Here is a 21,326-nt window from a genome sequence, read left to right as displayed (position 1 = left end):
GTCCCCCACCTCAACTCCACCATCCTGCACGATCATAGAGTCGTATCCATTGTCTTCAGACTCCATTTCACCATGTTGCATACCTAAAGATGATGTATGGGCTATACCCCCATGGCTGCTCGAGAACCAAGGTGTAGGCATTGTTAGCCATTTGCAAATTAGCCATATCTTCGGCTGCCCTGCTGGAGCATTCTGAATGACATCTCAAACAGACCGCCTCATGACATTGGCCTTGAGAGGCCGCTGACTACCCACAAAAAGTGTAGACATGTTCTCACTGAGCTCCTGATCTTCAAATTCCGCCATCAAAGCCTGCGAGTCACCCACTGCATCAAGACCGTTGCATCTTCTCCAAAGGAAATAAGAAAATAACTATCATTGGGATCGCTGGAGCGGCCAGATTCTTTTTTCTTCCCATCATAACTGTAGCTGATCATACTTACAGTTTCCAACACCATGCTTGACAGCACAGAGAAGTTTGAAGAGCGCACATGTTTGAGGCCTAGAATAACAACTGTATATCCATATAGTGAGACCCCACTCCTAATAGCGTCATACCCTTAGCGCCGCCCATAGATGCATGACTATTTAGCACATAGACCCAATCAAACTATAGGGGAGCTTTCAAAGTTGTATTTTTATATTACATTTATTGAGGTTCTTATAAAATTCATATAAAATGTACATACAATTTATTGGGGTTTGATTAAATGTATAGTGGTTTACATACATCTATATCAAATGTGATAAACACTACAGCGTGATTCTTATCGAGTCTATATAACATTTATATAACTTTTTTGGGTGGCATTACATTTACAGTGTTTCAATCAAATGTATAGGAGTTCAGGGGTGTGGAAAAGTGGTGTGGCAATCTGTCACGTTAAACGCTTGATGAAAGGTATTCCACTCTACTTCTTCCATAATATGAAGCATGATGAATACTTTTAACATATATATAGAACGAGACTTAAAGCCACAAAACTGATAAAAATAGCAATGGTGTGATCAGCAGATCGCTTTAAGTGAAAAATTGTGATTTTTGTGGAACAAATGTATCGCTTATGGATTTTACACGAAATAAACTTAAATGTAAATTGGCACAAAAATAGCTAGATTTTGTACGGCATTTAAAACCAAAGCATACAGTGAAAACTCTTTGAGGACATGCTAAAAACCTCCTATTAAAGAGGGCTGCTTCAAATTGGTCACATAACATAACTTAGAAAACACCATAATGCAATTGTACAAATATTCTCAGTCCAAGAAAAAGTATTGTGGCTTACTGTGTTGGCTTTCAATGTTGTTTTGTTCACAGTTACAGTGCGAAGCCTGCGACTGTGAGGTGGTGTTGTACTGGTAGCAGCGCTGTGTGGCATACTTAGTCTATTGACTGGTGTGGGGGGAGCACTGTCTGATCTGGGTCGGGTTATTCCTGGAAAGAAGAAGAGTAATTATTTCTCATTTTGTTTTGATTTTTAAAAGCACTTTCCACAGCATTTCACAATTAAAAGGTAGTCACAAGTACAAAAGGTCTAAATATGTGTTACAACTAATGGGAAAGTAAATACAGTATTTGGTACCAGAAAAGAGCCATCCCAAAAGTTGAATAAGTTCATACTTTATTCAGTTCAAATCTCATAATATTGTAGAAATGCAGCCGCCACAATTCGAAGTGCTAAAAACACAGAGTTTCAATCCGGATGGGGAAAAATGAAAACCAATAAAGCTACCGTGTAGCACTATTTTTAGTTCTACATTTATTTTTGGCTGTCAATGTGAGAAAAAAAATTCAACAGGCAGCACAAATTAAGATATTTCGATTAAGTATAAGTGCAATACTCAAACCTACTTAAACTGTAACTGTCAGCCTGCTACCCCTAACTGAGAGTGTCGCTCTGGCTCTCCTTTATCAGGTGTGTTTACACCCTCATTATCGTCAGTGGTTGCAGTTCCAACAGAGGGTGTTACAAAAACTTCCTCAACCCCCTGAAACTCTTAGGGCCCTAAAACAGAGGTGGGCGGAGAATGATATACAATACTTGGGGAGGGTAAGAATCACTGCACAATACAATACCCTGATGAAAGCCAATATACACAGGTTGTGGAGGGCAGTCAAGAAACAATCAGCATGTTGGGACTTAAAGGAGATTTCCTGGTTACGTCAAATACAAGCTGTAATAATGACCCCTCTTCCGAGGTTACTTAATGTATTCCAGACTCTCCCGGTCCGATTCCTAGCTAATACTAATTGCACCATAAAACATTGGGACAGAGCGGGTTGTCTATGGGTATTCAAGACAGGATTGGGTCTGCTCTCACCGGTCACCCAGAACCTGGAACTCTCCCGGTGAGTGAAGAGAGTTTTTATAAACTGGGAGAGACAGGGTCCCTTGATACCTGGGGAGCTATATAGGGATGGCCACCCTCTTACCTTTAATGAATGTAAAGAGAAAGGTCTTCTTCCAGAGATGGAAAGTTTCCGTTACATGCAAATCATACACTGGATTTCACTTCCCCCCACAATGGGAGAGTGAAACGGCAGGATCTATGGTCCCTACTGGTCTGGAATTCAGAATGCAAGAGGGTCCAAGGGTTAAAAATATCTCCATTGTGTAGCTGGGAAAGGGTTAATCTGCATTGCATTGTGGGGGTTCAAAAGTACTTACCTGCTTAAGAATATTTGTTATCCATTGTGTTATTTGCTAACCTTTTCCTTTTGACTCCAAACTCAGTATTGCTCTAAATGTACCAATGTCCACAGTGTCATCCCAAATTGTTATCTACTGGTTTATTGAAACTGACAGTGTGTATTTTTGAAGTATATTTTAAGTGTTACATATTTGCTACCTTCTAAAGAGGGATTATTCAACTGAATGTTAAATTAATAACTAATTGCTTAATCAAGAGGGGGCGTGGCTTGGACAGCCATGGAATAGGCTGTGAGCCCCGTGATCCAACATCCTGATCCGTTCAACAAACGCATGTATTTCACTTGAATCTGGAAGCAAAACACACACAAGCGTGTGGGAAGGTGCCGGGAAGAACGTGAGTGGCTCGAAGGAGACTGGAGAACAGCCGAACGGACACATAGTACCCTGGGGAGAGGCCGTGGATGAAAACACGAAAATGGTGGCGCTCCCAGAGAACAAAGATCTAGCAGGACGCGGCAGTGAAACAAAACTGGCGATCCTCTGATGCAGTCACTGTATTGGGCACGGCAGCTGACATGGCTGAGACATGCGAGTGTGTAACACTATTACCAGAACATACCCAGTCTGGCATAACCTACATGTGACTAGGCCATTGCAAAGGAGGTGAGTTCTGTGCTGCAACTAGCGCCCTAGCGTTTGAGGGACCAGAGCACGACACATCAGCATCGCAGTGCGGGGACCAGATACGATTGAGAATTGCGAGATGTCTGTGAAAGGACTCAGAGCCAATTCCAAACAATACACAATGGAGGTCTTTGCGAAAATGCAGCGAACCCCCACGGCAGCGGCGCAAAACACGGGCGTGGCCTCCGCTGATGGTGCCGCAGAAGGAGATAACCGTCAGGTCCTGGCGGCCATAACGGATTTGAGCACCAAATGGGACACAGCAATGGCGGACTTGCGGACGGCCCTGGAAAATAAAATTGACGCTGGTGGAATCGAAGTTACCCTGCTGCGTCAAGATGTCTGTGCGTTGGCGGAGAGAACAAGTGGCCTGGAAATCACAGTGAAAGTCAACACAGAGGTCAGCACGAGCAATGCAAAGGAGGTCCATGTGCTAAAACAGCAGGTCGCCAACCTTGAAAATCGAGTGGAGGAGGCGGAAGGAAGAGCGAGGAGGAACAACATACGTGTGGTCGGCCTGCCCGAGGGGGAGGAAGGCCTGGACCCCACGGACTATGTAGAAAACATGATCCTCCAGGGGATAGGAGCAGAAAAACTCTCACAGGGGTTTACTGTTGAGCGGGCCCATCGGTCCTTGATGAGGAGGCCACGACCTGGAGCTCCGCCGAGGCCAATAATCGCAAGGATCCTGAATTATAAAGACAGGGAGAACATCCTGGAATATTTCCGTAAGGGCGGGACAATTGAGAGAGCATCCACCAATATCACGGCGTACCCAGATTATACGATGCTGGTGCAGAGGCAAAGATATAGTTACGTGGCTGTCAAGAGGAGGCTATATGCTGCGGGCATAAAATATATGCTTCTGTACCCAGCGAGGCTAAAGGTGCTGCATAAGAGCAAGGTGCTTTTTTTCGCCACCCCGGAGGAGGCGGCGTCGTGGCTGGACCTGCAGGGCTGTCCGGAACAGGAGTCGGTGCCATGGACATTAAGGGGATAAATGGGAAGGTGGACTTGTTTCGGGAACACAGGAAGTTTAAGTGAATTTGTAGCCCTTGGACCTTGTGCTCTGGCTGGACTGGAATATAGAGTATCAACTGCATGCTGGAACTGAATAGCATTAACATCATGCGTGATAGTATGGGTAGTAGGAGCAATGGGACGGAAGCACCCTACCCCCGAGATTTGGTAGTTAAGTAGCCATTAGGGCGACTTTACCCTGCTGAGCCCCGAGGATAGACTTACTAGCAGGGCTAGATGTGGGGGTGCCCGAGATCCAGGGATGGAGCTGGGCAATGGTTGGGGAGGGTGTTGTTGGGTGTGGGTGGGGACGAGGAGGGGAAGGTTGTGGTGTATATAGTTTTGGGGAGTTTTAGTTTGAGTTTGTGTGTGAGCCAACAGGGAAATGACTAACAAATCAATGGCATCGGGTAATCTCAGAATTGTGACCTGGAATGTGCGGGGCCTTAATAGCTATCTGAAACGTAACAAGGTGATGATGTACCTAAAGAGGATGCAGATTGACATAGCTCTGCTACAAGAAACCCACCTCACCAAAGAGTAGTCAGAGGTGATCAGGAGGAAATGGAGGGGTACGGTCATGGGGGCCACATATTCGGCATATGCAAGAGGGGTGATTACATGGGTGGCACCGCATGTACCCTTTCAGCTGCTTAGCTCGACAATAGACCCGGAAGGCAGAATGGTGGGGGTGGTGGGACTCCTGGAGAACAGAGAAGTGAATATCATACATTTGTATGTCCCTAACCATGATACAGCGGTATATATTAGGTCTTTATATGGTAAAATCAGTCCCCTGGCGGGTGGTGCGATGGTGTGGGGAGGGGACTTTAATTGCACTCTGAACCCCAGGATAGATAGGTCAGATGACAAGTTAGAAAAGCAGGCGCCAGCAGCTAGGGCGCTGAGGACACTGTTGATGGACCTCGGCCTAAAGGATGTGTGGAGAAGACTACACCCACCGGATAGGCAATACTCGCACTATGTAGCGCCACACGACCTGCACACAAGGCTAGATTACGTGTTTGCATTTGCCAAGATAGTGGGAGAAATGGTGGGGGTGGAATACAAAGCCCGGGTACTCTCCAACCATTCGTCTTTGGTCATAGAGTGGCGACATCAACCCCCAGGGCACGGATCCCGACGTGGAGGCTCAGGACTGAGGCTCTACACGATGCGGGCTTCCAAGAGGATTTGAGGGAGGCCATCGAGGAATACTTTGAAATTAATACGGGCAGTGTAAGTTCGGTGGGAACAGTGTGGGAGGCATTCAAGGTGGTGGTGCGGGGAGTAGCAATATCTAAATCCAAAGGGCTCCAAGGGGGTATTGAGCGGGAACTGCAAGAGACAGAAAGAGAGCTAGAGGACCCGATACGAAATGAGGGGACCACCCGTGCGAACTGGGCTAAAATAAAGGACTTACAGCTAGCTTGTAGTGAACTCTGGGACAGATTATGCAAACTGAACTATAAGAAATACACGGAGAGGCTACATGCTGGGGGGGATAAGCCGGGAAGGTTACTGGCTTGGTTGTACAAGAATGAGACCCTCTGCTCGGTGATCAGAGAGATCAGGGACGCGGAGGGTCAAATCCATAATACCCAGGAAGGGGTAAATGAGGTGTTCCTCAAGTATTACAGACGATTATACGAGGACACAGGAGAGGACATGAGCCAAGATATATTAGATACGATAGAGGACATTGGGCTGCCTACTTTGGATGACCTGGAGCGAGCGGACCTGGACGCCACCATAACCGTGGACGAACTGGAGGCGGTGATCCAACACCTGCTCACATGTAAAGCGCCTGGGGCGGATGGGTTACCCAGCGAGTTCTATAATACGTACAAGCAGGAGTTACTCCAGCCGCCGCTGGCCATGTTTAATGAAGAATATGAGCGGTGGGAACTGCCGGTGTCCCTCCGTGAGGCGGTGATCATTACGATCCTGAAACCAGGCAAGCCAGACGCGGAATGCGGATCCTACAGGCCCCTGTCTATGCTCAATCAGGATAGTAAGATACTCACGGCAGTGCTAGCCAATAGGTTGAAGAGGGTAATTGGTAAATTGATACACCCAGACCAAACAGGCTATGTCCCTGGTAGAAATATTACGGATAACCATAGGAGGCTACACCATATTATTGACCAAACTGAGGGAGACTCGAGCGAGCTGGACGCGGTGAAAGCTTTTGATTCAGTGCGGTGGCTGTGGTTGAAAACGACCCTGAAAGGATACGGGATGGGACCAGGATATATTAGATGGGTCCAGATGTTGTACAGTACCCTGACGGCGAGAGTCAAAAACGGAACCACAATCTCAGATAAATGGCAATTTAGCAGGGGTACCAGACAAGGATGCCCCTGGTCGCCAATGTTATACATCCTGGCATTAGAGCCGCTGGCAATATGCCTGCGGCAACAGTACAGGGAGGTGGGGATTCGCACGACAGGGAGCACACACCTGATATTGTATGCAGATGATGTGTTTCTCTACTTGCGCTACCCGGAGGAGAACCTACAATATGTGTTGGAGGTAATGGGTCGTTACGCCACCCTCTCGGGCATATCGGTGAACCCCGGGAAGTCCAGTTTGTTCCCCCGGGGAAGTTACAAGAGCACCCCTTTGGAGAGGCTGCTCGTCTTGCAGATACCCTGGAAGACCGTGACATTCAGGTATCTGGGCGTAAATATCTACCACAATATAGAGACAGAGAACAAACATAACACAGAGAAGGCGATGGAGGGAGTTAAGAATAGCATGGTGTTCTGGTCTAAATTACCCCTAGCCATGATGGGGAGAGCAGCTCTACTCAAAATGGTGGTCTTGCCCAGACGCTTGCACTTTTTTGTGAATATCCCGTACCTAATCCCCAAAACGCTTTTTTGTGAAACTTCTTGGCATGTGCAGGGGCTACACATGGGGCAACTCCAGAAATAGGATGGCCCTGTGGAAACTACAGAACACATGTGATAAGGGGGGCATAAACCTACCGAATTTTGAGCTGTATTACATGGCAGGACAGTTGTTGTATGTGTCTAGGTGGTTGTCTGCAGAAGACTCGGCAGAAACTAGGCTTTTGCAAGGTGAATCGGCTCCTTACTTTTTGAGGGAGACAGTATGGCTGCGCGAAACTAAAATGGCGAAGATGGAGAGATTATTGAAACTGGGCTGGGAAGTATGGGCGCAGGACATGGAGAACAGTGGGTGACCCAGATCCCCTTTCCCAGCAGGCCCCGCTGGCGGTGCTATGCGGGGACGACTCCCAATTGTTCGAAACGGTCCATAGGTAGTGGCAACCAGTGGGATTGGCCACCCTTGGAGACATAAGGCAGGAAGGGGAGGCGTTGGGATTCCAGAAGCTGCAGGATGAGACAGGGGTTCATAGAGGCCAATTTATTACTTATACCAGGCTCATGAAGAAGGTGAGAGAGAGGTGGCCTGAAACTGTGCTAGAGGAAGAACCTGATGCCTCCCTAGAAATGATGTATGATGTCTCGGAGGGTGGGCACGAAATATCTAGGATATATGAGCTCCTGAGGGCGAAGACGGGGAAGCAGCTGCTCCAATTGAGGCATGACTGGGAGGAGGAGGTGGGGGAACCCATGCCAGTGGGATAGAGCCCAAAGGTACCATAAAAAGGTGTCCCGGAATGCGAGACTCCAGCAGATCCAGCTGTATGTCACTCATAGAGCTTACCTGACTCCCAGTAGAATAGCTAGGTTTGGAGGCTCGGCTGTACAAAAATGCCCCAGATGCGGGGAGGAGGAGGCAGGACTACTACAAAGTTCTGGGCCTGCCCTGAGGTGCACAGATTCTGGGAGGAAATAAAGATGAAAATGGCTGGTGGGGGAGTGGTACTGGTCGTAGGATCTGCTTGGGCTTGCATGCTCGGGAATTTCCCCAGGCCACGTCATTCGAAGCGTATCAGTAAAATGAAGGACCTGGCCTATATTTTGGCTAAATGCAGAATCGCAAAGTGCTGGAAAGCAGCCCACAGACCCAGAGTGGAGATATGGTGGGCGGAACTCTTGAGATGGGCGACAATGCTTAATGTGATGTTTTGATATTGATTATGTATGTCTAAAAGTTACCATGGTTGATGTGTTTGTTATAAAATAATACAAATTGTTTAAATAAAAAACATGGTTTAATCAAGAAAAATTGAGTGCAATCATTTATTTGGATACTTGTCACTGTAGAACTCTATGTTGCAACCCTACAGCTCACACTGACCCCTCTTGAGATGAGCGTGGCTTCTCAGTCACTCTACCAACTTGTGTAGTACATGCTTATACCAAAGGTTGGGTTAACTATTGCCAAGAGGACAGGGCTGGTGCAGTCTCCCACAGGGTACTGCATACAATCTCGCTTAACAAAGCATCTAGGGAGGGTTGTGTTGTGATTAACTTTGCATGCATCTGGTGCAAGTGACCAGAATCCTGAGATGGAATGCAGGGCTTAGAATGTTTATCTATGAGTGTGTTCCAGGTTTTTCAGTTGCAAGGATGTAAGCCCTGAGAGAGAATGCCCGTGGGTGTCCTATGTTTCCTTTTACTTAACTGACTCTAAGAACTGTATTTGATGTACCTGAACTTAAGTAAATAAGTTAACAGTTCACTGGAGTGTCAGAGTCATTTATGGCCAGACCCTGAATCGAACAGGTTTCTTTGAATAGTAAGTCCTTTAAGTCCCAAAAGTAAAGGCAGTTCGGAGAGGGCTTCAAGTCTTGACAAGCAGCGAATTATGAAAAGTTCCTATGAATTTCTTCCAGTCTCTAGTGGTATTGAAGTAACAAATTAACAACTAACAAGGGAGACCTAAAAACGGACTTGAGAAAGGGACACAAGCAGCAGCTTGGGTCTGAAGTAAGAAGGGATTGCCCTGGACACCTCTATGTGCACTCCAACGCTCTGGAGTGACTTCTTGGAATCAGGTAACCAATACCTATTTTCCCCCCAGAGTACCTTAGGTTAGAAGAAAATCTATGTGCTGGATGGCCCGCGATGTTGCAGCTCTGGATCCGACCTCCGGATTCCTTGGTCTGATGACTGAAGGCAGGACAATGGATGGGATAACTTGGTGGCAGTCTCAAGGGAGGACATGTAGCACAACTTTCAGCAACTTCTGTGGTCACTCCACGGTTTTGGCGCCTTTTCTGTAGCACCAACAAAGGGCACGGATCGTTCGGCAATCTTCTTTGCTTCCTGCAGTCCAACGCTCTGATGAGGGTGTCTGGGTGTGTTTGGTGGGATCACTGGAGTGTCCTTACTGTTTCAGCAAAGATTTGGATGGATTTGGCCTCTCCACGACAATGCACTCGAAATTGGCAGCAGGTTTCCTGGTATTGGGGTTCCACAGCTCTGGAAACTCCTAGTATCTCGGGAGATGGCTCGTTTCAAAGTTAGTCTTGGGACTGGTTGTTTCCACCAGCCAAAGTGAAGGAGTCTGCCTCTTCGGAGCTCCTCTGTCGGACAGAAAAGATGGACAGGACAGCAGTGGTCGCTTCACGGTGTTGCTAAAGGTCTGCAGGAGTCTCTGGTCATCGTCTACTTCAGTTACTTCAGCTTCCAGTGGTCAACTTGCTTTTCACTCCAGAAGCCTCACCTTTTATACAGTTCCGGCACACATTGCTCTGCAATCTCTCAGCATTCTACCGAAAGGGGCGTTTGGCTGTCCAATCAAGACAGCCAGACCCCTGTGGGAGATGAGCCTATTCATGCACTCTGGCAGACAAAGGACTCCTGCCCCACTTCCTGCCTGCCCAGACACTCTGGAGCCTAGGCAGGGATGCCCAAGCGTTCCTGTCAAAGGCAAAACACACAAACAGACCTCCTCCTCCCAGAATGGTAGAAGAAGGGCTGACAAAGAACAACCACACTAGTAATGGTGAAAAAGAAGGAGGGCACCAAGTTTGTACTTGGGTGCCCTCATTGTGCACTACCGAGGCTATGGACATAGCCTGCTTTACCAAAAAATACACAATAGTTGGTGGAACACGTCCACTGCCACCAGCCATACTAGGCGATTGTCTATGTGACTAAAAAGTCACAGGAGCAGAGAGAAGGGGAATGATAGGTATTCCTTGGGCACTCCACTGAAGGTCTTTATCAGTCTATAAAGTTGTGGGAACGATACTAAGTATCTCTCTATCCCTGAGTACTGTAGTTACTTGGGCATATTAAAAAAAAAATCTTACATGAGGACCCTAAAGGCCCCCAACAACACTGCCCATAAGGCGCTGTGTGCTGCAGCAGTAAAACACAGATGCCTTTAAGAGCTATAGAGCAGACGGACTCCATAGTGCAGGTAGAATACAAAGAACAGAGTTCCAAAATACACAGCCCACAAGAATATATAAGTGGAAAAAGGCTCCACTCAGAATTGAAAGAAAAGGGTCCAGACGTCCAGCAAAAAGTGCTAGGGGTCTTGCTAGCAGAGGGGATGAAGCATACAAATGATAAATTTCCCTAATAGCGGCCCAAAGCGGAACTAACCTCCCTTTTACTCACAGCAGCGAGAATAACCTGGGCTCAATTCTGTAAAACTCGAGATGGACCCATAATCTATTATTGTTGGGTTAAAGTGTGAGCTTATTGCAATGGAAAGAATCTCAGCACTAGTGTCCAACACCACGCCTAATACATTCACACAAGGGCACCCTTCTTCGAACAAGTGAGAGATCGGGAACCCATGTTCCACAGTCCAGAACTATTAAAAAACATGTCTTTGAAATGAGGGGAACACTGAGGAAAATGCTGGGTACATTGGGGTTATGACAATTTTGGAGTACACACAATGATCTCTGAGTGATTTAAACTGTCAGGCGAGTTATCATAATGTCTACCAACAGGTGAGACTCTATAAAACTATCCCTTGGTATACAGGCCCCAACTCTGACTGCAAGTCTGCACTACCCAAAGGTTTGTTAGAATTGCATAACAGCCAGCCTTATCTTAGGAGGAGGATGTGAGCTGTAGTTAAGTACAATAAAGTCAGTAAAAACAAAGGCCCAAAGAAACTCTCACAAACTTGTAGTTCTAGTAAAATAGACATGTATTTTATATACACAAGGCAAAGTTATATCCAGGTAAGTAACTCCCATCAACTAATCAACACAATAGAAAACATCAGCAATACTTAGGTGAGCAAACAAATAGTAATTATACATACAGTTCATGAACACAGTTCAATAAGTAAATCACTTATTATAGTCACTCAGATTATTTTCTGTTGTAGGAATAAAAAGGGATATTTAGCACCAGCAATAGCAATTCGATACTTGGCATAGAATCATAACAGTCAATTCCTAACTAGTTTGGATTTCTTCAGAGTCAGTTTGGAGGGAATGCAGGTAAGACACAGCAGCAGACAAGGTAAAGTTCCAAAGGGAACTTTCAGTCGGTAGAATGCTTTTGTTGTTGTCGGGTAACTTGGAAAGGGCTCCATATAGGCGCACTAGCATTAGGCCTCGACGAGCAGTATGGGAGAACACTGAAACACCGGAATGAGCACTCCAGTACCACAGGAGTGACAGAATGGCATGAGGCAATTACTAATAACAAACCAGAGTACCACAGTACCTGAGGAGTGATTAAGAAGATGTAGATGGACTCTTTCACCGAGTGTGACAGCGGTGACCCAGTCTCCTGTTCCTTAGTTGTGATGATGAAAAAAGCTACTCTGGAAGGGATGTCACAGCAGCAGACATAAGACCAAGTTACTTTCGCGTGGTAACGTTCAACTGGATGTTTCTCCCACGTATTCATCATTTTATGATATCTCCATATCCAGCTTTAGCTGCTTCAGAAAATGTTTCCAACAGTGGGTGCTGCGCGTCGATGCCCATCGACTCGATGTCCCTCAAGGGCCTCCGTTTCAATGTCAACGTCATCACTGGTATATAGCGCGCACAGCAACCGTTGGCTTCAGTTACATTTTTATGCGTATTTCCAAATCCCTCATGGATTTACCTTATGCCTGACAGTTACTCACCCTGGAAGAGCGTAAACTGCAATAACAAGGACATTCCACTATGTGGTAGGTTGGGAGGGGCGATGAGCAATATGTGGGAGGAACATCCAATAGAAAGAACGTTATCACAAGTAAGTAACTTTTTCTTCAAATGGATTGGGACCTCCCACGTATTCCTCATCTTATGATAGACTCCCAAAGCAGTGTTTGTGTTAGGCAAGATTTGGAGCAGTACCCTTTGGGTGCACTTCAACAACCTTGACATCCTGATAATAGGAACCCAACCTTTGTGGCTGAGCAGCCAGGCTTATCTCAAGAGGGGTCAATGCGTGCAGTAGGGTGGTTACACAGAGATTCACAGTGATAAGTATCCAAATAAACACTTACACTTAAGGTTTCTTGATTAAACAATTATTAATTTATTTAACAGTCAGTTTGAATAAGCCTTCTTCAGAAGGGGCAATATAATAGTAACACACAAATACACTCCAAAATACACACTCTTAGTTTCTCTAAACCAGCAAGTGCCCATTTGGGATGGCACACAGACACTTCCTACACCCTCAGGTGACTTAAATAGCTAGGACACAGTGGACATTAATTTATCACTGGTACATTTAGAGCAATACTGAGATGAGTGTTAAATTAAAGAGGTTTCAGAATAAAACAAGATATCACAAATATTCTGAAGCAGGTAAGTACTTTTGAACCACCCCAATGCAAAGTAAATTAACCCTTTCCTGGAGGGAAGGTAAGCCACAAGCAGAGGAGAGAAGAGTAATTCAGGGAGCCAGGCCAGCCAATGTCAATTGGGCAAAAGTCTAGGGGAACTGAAGCACTTCTTGCATGTAAGTAAAAGTTTTGCACAATGTTTTAGAAGTCTTTGTAGAAAAAGTAGAATAAAAGTAGGGTCACAAGCTGGGAGGCAGAAGATGGAAGCAACTCTACAGAAGCAACCAAGACAAGTCTCAACTAAAATCAAGTAAGGTTACAACAACAAGAGATGAGTTCTCTTAGACTGTACCGTACCTTTGGTTAGAAGAAATGGTTCCAGCTGGCTTCTGTACCTGTGTGGCTCTGCAGATCCTTTTGTTCCTGTGCGTCAGTCGTGGGGAAAAGAGGGAGGACTTCTGGGGACTCCTGCAACACAAGAGGACGGTCGCCGACATATAAGGACCAACCTCTATTCAGCGGCACTGCGGACTCTCAGATACCACTCTGGACTTTCATCGCATCTGGGGTCCAGCACTCGGTTGAGGTGGCTCAGGCTTGGTCAGTCCTGCTTACTGGGAGTCCGGAGGATCTTCCACAAGCTCGGGTCCGACTTAAAAGTGATGCACTCCGTTTGATGTTCCTCTCCCTGGCACTTTGGTTTCAGCAGAAGCGGCAGTGGAAGTACAGCCAGCTCTGAGAGGATGGCCAAACAAGTTCACTTTGGAGTTGATTGGTCCCACCAACTCAAGGGGAGAAGTGGCCCTTGCAGGGATTCTCTAGTCGAGGCAAATTCGGAGCTTCAGCACAGCAGCAGGGCTTCACCAGGCAAACCAACGGTCCAGGAGTTGCAGCAGGCGTCTCTTCCCAGTTCTTCTTTGCATTCCTTTGACCAGTGGTCGACTCGGCCTTCCAAGCCAAATAGCCTCGCCTTTTATGCAGGTTTCTCCCATTCATTCCAGCCTAGCTGTCAATCACACAGCAGGGTGGCTGTCCTTGACAGCCAGCCAGCCAATCACCTTTGGTGCATTGTGCATTTCTGTAACCAAGGGGATTAAGCACAGGGAGATTTGGGCTCCTCCCTCACTTCCTGCCCCTGCCAGACATACTGGAGTCAGAGGCGTGTGAATCCCCCCAAAGACAAAACGAACAAAGGGACCAAATCTGGTTTGGCGCGCAGAGTAAATCTCAAGAAGGACCTTTCCAACAAGAAATGGAATAAAAAGAAGACCGGGGCCATTTTGATGAAATTGGCACCCATGGGTGCCTTACTGCAGTTGCGAACGCAGCCTGCGGTAAAAGAACACAATGGTACTAAAAAGTAAACCTTTGCCACCAGCCATTAAGTGTAGAACATGAAATTGTTACGAGACACTAGACAAAGGGGATACTAAGTAGCCCCTCCAGCACCCTATTGTAAGATAATGTGTGCTGGGTTTAGAAAGTTACAAATTGTAAGTAAAGTCAATTTCACTTTAATGCTCTTGGAAACAGTAGTTTATCGAAGACAAGGTATTTAAACCTTTGGAAAATCTAAAAAAAACTTCTCTGTGCCACTGCACTGAAGGTGCTGTGTGTCACAATGCAAAGATGATGACGATGGAGTTTGTTAGACTCCATACTTACAGAAACACAGAGTTCAAATCACATTAAAAATACACGAGAGAGTGGGAAAAAGGGTCTCACTCTCTACAGTTTAAAAATCCTAAAATCCATCAAAGTTGTTGGGGGTCTCTAAGGTAGAGAGGAATTAGCACATTTTTGAGAATTCTCCCTAATACTCAGAAACCATGCGTGAAGTTTGAGTGTCTTCACCTCTGGATGGAGACCTGACCCTCCTCTCGCGAGACAAGGTCCTCTCTTTGTGTAAGACGTATTGGAGGGCAGATGGACATGTCCAGAAGGTTCAGGTACCACGTCCTCCTGGCCCAATCCGTAGCAATTAGTCTCATGGATATCCTAAACTTTCTCAACAACCTGATCACATGAGGAATGACAGGGATTGGAGGGGACTAGAACTCCTCTTGGGGAAATTCCCCGGAGCAGAACAGTTCGCACTTCCGGATGAGACTGGTAGCGTACAGATCAACTTGCAGGGTTCCCCAAAGGGTGAAGATCTCTTGAAGGACTTCCTGAGCTAATTCCCACTCATGAAAGACTGTGCTTTGCCTGCTCAGAGCATCCGTCGCCGTTTTCTCCTCTCCGGCAGGTGAACTACTGATAGGGAGATTCCTTCTTGAATTGCCCAGAACCAGAGCTGCACTGCCTCTCTGCACAGAGGTAGTGACCTTATGCCTCCTCTCTTGTTGAGGCAGGACGCTCCTTCCCCGTACAGAGGGCAGAAAGGCCTTCAGCGCTAGTCTGATTGCCCTCAGCTCCAACAGGTTGATGTGTAGTTTGGACTCCGATGGAGACCAAAGACTGCTGATTGTCAGATCGTTGGAATGTGCTCCCCACCACGTGAGTGAGGAATCTGTAACTACCGTTATATCCGGCTATGGTTGACAAAAGTGTTCTCTCTTCAGAATGTTTTCGTCGCAGGCCCACCACTTGTGGTTGTGTGTGACTCTGCTTGGAACGTTAAGTTCTGACGTCCTGCCTGAGAATTGAGACCATTGAGTCCTAAGAGCCCATTGGAGAGATCTACTTCTCAGGCGAGCCTCTAGCACGAGGAAAATGCAGGATGCCATGAGGCCGAGCAACCTAAAAAAAAAAATCAAAGGCCGGAAGACGCTGGGCACTCTGGAATTTGGTAACCCTCTGCAGAATGTCTTGAGCCCTCACCTCGTGTGGCGAGGCTTTTTCCCCCCAAGGATGCATCTAGGACTGCCCTGATGAATTGGAGCATTTGAGACGGTATCATGTGGGACTTCTTGAAGTTGAGGGAGAAGCCCAGTCAGTGGAGGGAGTGACAGGTGGAGCGGAGATGTTCCAGGACCTGTTCGGGAGAACATGCCCTGATCAACCGATCATCCAGGCAGGGGTAGACGTGAATCTCCCCACCCCCTCCACCCCCCCACCACCGCCCCACCACCGCCATCAACTTGGTGAAAACCTTTGGGGCGGAGATCAGCCCAAATGGCAGAACTCCAAACTGATAATGAGACCCGCCAATAGCGAACCTCAGGTACCTTCTGTGCTCGTGATAGATTGGCACATGAAAGTAAGCATCCTGAATGTCCAATGATACCATCCAGTCCTGAAGCTGGAGGGCCTGAAGAATCTGAGAAAGGATAACCCATCTTGAACTTGTCGCTCTTGAGGGACTTGTTCAAGTACCTTAAATCCAAGATTTATCCTTAGGTCCTTCAGGCCTTTACATGTAAACAGAAGTGTGTAATATCTTCTAAAGATGCATCGCATAAAAGGCCATTACTCCCAGTTTGCCCTCTCCATTTGCTTGTGAATTACCGTACCCTCAGGTAACCCAATCTAAATTGAATATGAAGGCCCAAGCATAATTTGGGGTGATTATGTCCAAGTATGGTTCATACCGATTAATATGTTTAAATGCCAAATATCACAGGACCCTGGAAAGGACAAACATCCTCTTTTCATATTGTTGTACCTCAAGGTTAACCAGGCTTTTTTCAACTCTGATTTTACGGAGATGGTAATCAAACAAAGGTTCAGCCAATAATGTTTGCTATCTAGGGCCGCCAAGCAGTTCTTAACATGGGTAAACCATGGGAGATGCCTCTCACCCCTCAAAGACCATCGCCTGGGTGAGGGCCTTGTGGAATTTACTCAATGCTGGGTTCCCCCAGATTCTGAACCAGTAAAAAACTGGTCTCAAAGCAAACTCATCTTCCAAAGGGTACAGGCTGCACTCCATGCGGACCAAAGCGGTCAGGGCTCCTTAGGGTAATAACAATACATTTCACAAACGTATTTGTAATTATGTTGACAGTCTTACCCCTTGCTTTATGAACTTCCAGCACTGGTATTTTGCCATGTGTAGAATGTAAAAGCAAATCGGGTAATCATGTCAGTTTGTGTTAAAAATTCAGACTGCTCTATCAAATAAAAAATGGAGATACACACACACACATTACTGTTGGCGAGTTTTACAAAAGTCCACCAAATGTGGAACTTGTGAAGACTCACACTTGGGACACAGGTCTGTAGGTGGTACAAAGAGCATAGAGTATACAAATAGGCCAAAGAAACAAGGACACACTAACGGCTGTATAAAAATAATGGTTTATTTTATATATACACACCCCAAGGTAAATAGGTATTCAGCAAGGTAAGTACTATAACACAATAAGTAACTTTAGAAAAACCAATGCATTATTTACAGTAAGTAAATCACGTTTGTAATAGTTTTAGAATGGCAGTATGCAATTCAAAGGCAAATACAACTTTTGTAATAACTTTTCAGAACATCTGTTTCAAGTACAAGTGGATGAAACAAAACTAACATAAATCAGGTAAATACTTGTAATTATTTTCACAGGGGCGCAGCCCTTCAGAAGTCCATCCTCATCTAGTTACGAGTGTCGCAGGGTCAGATTGAAGGGCAAAACAGGTAGACACAAGCTGCAGAAAGTTTAAAAAGTTCCAGAGGAAGTCTTCAATAACAAGTTAAGTACACTGTGTTGGAAAAAGGGTCAGAGACTTCGTAGAAGGCGCTCTGAAGGCACACAGGCATAAAGCCTGGACAAACTCCCAAACACACAAATCAGCATTCCAGCATCACAGGAGCAGCAAAGCAACTCTAGGTAAGTTCAACCAAGCGTCTAACAGTACCTTAGGAGTGAAGAAGAGGTTGCAGCACAAAGCCTCCACGAGGAAGCAGCAGCAGCAGACCCAGTCACCGGATTCTTGGCCAGGCAGGTGAAAGAAGGGACACTAGAGTCGATCACACAGCAGCAGTCAAGTGAAGAGGCTTCTAGCAAAGGATTCTTCAGGGTTCTGTGATTTTGGCACCTTCTAGGAAGCACCAGTGAAGAACAATTACCGCCCGGTCGATTCATCTGGATATCTCGGGGTCCAGCACTCTGGTGAGGGGACTTCAAGAAGGGGAATCTTGCCTCTGTAGGCCCAGAAGGAGTCCACCAAAGTTTCAGGAGGATCGATATTCAGAAGATGATGCACTTCACAGCGGCCATGTCATGATCTCTGCTTCCAAAAGATCAGGACTTGCCCGACTCCCTTGGAAGCAGACCCATAACCCCAGTTCCGAGTGCCAGCCAGTCCCAATTGGGACCTTTTGGACCCTGTCCTGGCGCCAGTGGCACCAGGCTCATAAAGATGCCCAGTCCCAGCGCTGGAAGCGCCGGGCTCCTAATGCTTGGGTGGACTTACCTGCAGCAGACCATGCTGCTTACTTACCTGCCAGTTGAACCCCTGATCCTCTTCTGTTTGGGACAACTTTTCCTGTTGGGTGGGGCAGGAGCCACTCCCTAGGTTCAGAACACTGGAACTCTTCTGGAAAGCAGGAACTCTTTTCTTACCTAGGCGTGGCTGTGGAAGGAGACACCTAAGCAATACAGGAGGCTATTTAAACCACACCCGATGGATACATCTTGGTTTGCGTTATTCTGCATTCTCTGCAGCAGAACGCTCATCGTGTCTTCTGCTTCTGATCCTGGGCCTATGGGAACAAAGTCTTACCATCCTGGAATCCAGTCTTCAGCAGCACCTGTAAAGACAAAGAAAGAACAGGTTAGCACTACGGTCTTCAGTGGCAGCGCATCTCTTACCTGGTCCATCGGCTGTCACCAACGCCTCGCGCTGCTTTCCGGCATCTGAAAGACAAAGGCTTACCTACTCTTCGCATGCTCCGGAGGTCTTCGCACTGCATTCCGGCATCTGAAAGACAAAAGCTTACCAGCTCTTCGCACGCTCCGGAGGCCTTCGGCGCTGCATCCCGCATCTGAAAGACAAAAGAAGGTGCGTTTAAAGACATTGGGCAACTTTATTACTCACGTGCCATTACTCCTTCCCACGCCGAATCCAGTGGGTATTCCAGCACCCTTCAGCTTCTCTAAAGCTCCGAACTTGTACCTGCAAGATAAAAGGGACAGTTAGTGCGCATCGTGAAGCAGGCTACAAGCGCTTACTTACGTGCTTCCAGGCGCTTCTATTCCTCACGCGGGTTCGATCCTCAACTCTCATCAGCCCGCCATCCGCCATCGCCGGAACCCTGCAAAACAAGAGTTATCATTACAAAAGACTTAAGACATTTGAAGTGCCCAGAACTTACCGTTCGTGCAGTTAACGACGGACAGCAGTCCTCTGAGGTCAAGAGGCCTGCACCCTTATCCAGTGAAGAAACTGGTTACGGCACCCTGCCCCGAGGCAGATGGACAGCTCGGCGTTCACTTACCTAAGGTGAGGGTGTTAACCTTTGGGGTTCTACAGGAGAAGAGAAAGGGAAGAGGAGAGAGGCACCCAATAACCCCAGTTCATTAATCCCATATTTTCTATCTGCAGACATCTTACTCTTCGAGTCAGACATCCAGTGCACAGAGGTCCAGCCCAAAGAGCCAACCGTGTGTTACACATCACCTTTGAAGATACGGCATTCACCCAGTCAAGACCGGCGCCTCTGCGGGAATCAGGTGAGCGTTACAGGCCACAGGTCCCCGGGTATTGGCGGTTTTCAGCCTGTAAAGGTCACAGCGTTTCGTGTAAAGACTCAAAAATGCAGGTTGTCCCATGATTGGTCACGCCAGTCTAAAGGATAGAGTCGTCCTCTTCGAAGTTCTCCTGAAGCTTTGATGAAGGGGGTTGGACAGCAGTGATTACACAGAAGGCATCTCCGTTCATCTGGAAGGGCTGCGGACGACTGTCCCCATCTTCCTCGTTGAGTTTTCTGTTCCAAGGGCCAGCTTGCCTTCAGCCTCATGATCCATGCCTTTTATGTAGGAAACCAGCCAATCAGTGTTAGGTATCAATTGAATTTTAGTGCTAAATCCCCTTCACTTGTAAGACCCCCCAGAACATTTTTCTGGACTAGTGGATTATTTTTTCTCATACCAAAGTGAGTGGGAACCTTTTTCCACACTTTCTTTTACTCTTTTTATGGATTTCATTTTTAAGACTCTCCATAGCGTCTTTTGGATTGAATCCTTTTTGACAACTTTTTGGCATCTACTTTGTATTGTTGCAGCACACAGCACTTTCTGTGCAGTGTTGCTGGGTTGCCCCTTCGGCTTCCCTTTTTATTTTCTCTGGCTTAACCTGTGAGAACTACAGTTCCCAAGGGTAGAAAGGATATTTATAACTGCTCTTCATATTATTCTGTGAGACCAGCACACCTCATCTTATGTGGAATGCTGGTTAGATACAGTGTATCACCCCTTCTCACTAACACTAACATTTCTGTTACAGAGACAAGCTTAACCTAAATGGCTGGTGGCAGTGAACCCGTTTACCAATTCAGTGCACCTTATTTGCAGGCTCTTTCCACAGCTGCGGTAAAGGCACCCATGGTTGCCCATTTTACCAAAATGGCACCAGTCTTCTTTTTCCGGCATTTATGAGTTTCTTGTCCTTTCACGGTCCTTCCCCTACTCTCCAGGGTGGGAAATTACGTTGTGCAGGTTTTTGGGAGACCTTGGACAAGCCCAACCAGGATCCACAGCGTCTGGGACGGCAGGAATCGTGGGAGAAGTTCAAAACTCTGCAGCCCTTTATCTTCCAGCCTGCCTGCTGGTATCCAGCTACAGCTTGGAGGTTGGCTGTCCTGAAAGAACTGCCAACCCCTCAAGTTTCAATGCTAAACACCAGTTTGATTGGATGGGTTCCCGTATAAAGGTCCAATCCTGGAAGCAGAAAAGGTAGTCGACCACTGGAACCACATTCGAAGAGTAGGACGAAGAAAAGCTGACTGAGACTGTTAGGTAAGAATTGGTACAGTCACACTGTGTAAGGCTACACACCACTTATGTTTGGTATTAGGTAACCCACCTTTTGGTATAGGTCTGTACTACACAAGTTGTTAGTGTGAGTGAGCAGCCAGGCCGATCCCAAGAGGGGTAAATGTGAGCTATAGAGCTGTACAAATTAACTCCGTAAATACAAGTAACCAAGTAACACTAACACTCAAGGTTTCACTTATAAATAGTTATTTATTTAAGATACATTTTAAAATAAGCATTCTTTAAATCTTTGGATATGCTTCTTGCACAATTCCTACACCCTGAGGTGACGTCACTCACAAGGACAGTAATGGCATTTATATACCCCACTAGTATACTTTGCAGATTCTGAGGTTGCAGAAAGGAAACGTTGGGGAAGGCAAAAGGTTAGACAGTTTCTCAGTATATGTGA

General features: G+C 46.5%; 1 protein-coding gene across 6 annotated transcripts in view; it reads right to left on the bottom strand.

Annotated features, from left to right (window-relative positions):
- Window positions 1-21,326, bottom strand: part of RALGAPB (Ral GTPase activating protein non-catalytic subunit beta) — a 2,501,232-nt gene that overhangs the window by 1,852,543 nt on the left and 627,363 nt on the right. For all 6 annotated transcript variants that reach the window (XM_069652125.1, XM_069652127.1, XM_069652128.1 and 3 more), the window contains exon 10: window positions 1,287-1,435. In XM_069652125.1, the coding sequence (XP_069508226.1) occupies window positions 1,287-1,435 (149 nt within the window). The remainder of the gene's footprint in view (window positions 1-1,286; window positions 1,436-21,326) is intronic.

The sequence above is a fragment of the Ambystoma mexicanum genome, chromosome 3p (genome assembly GCF_040938575.1).
Source record: "Ambystoma mexicanum isolate Mex_15411 chromosome 3p, UKY_AmexF1_1, whole genome shotgun sequence".
In the NCBI taxonomy this organism is placed as follows: domain Eukaryota; kingdom Metazoa; phylum Chordata; class Amphibia; order Caudata; family Ambystomatidae; genus Ambystoma; species Ambystoma mexicanum.
Note: the sequence above shows the minus strand (reverse complement) of the source record. Positions and strands in the feature narration are given on the sequence as shown.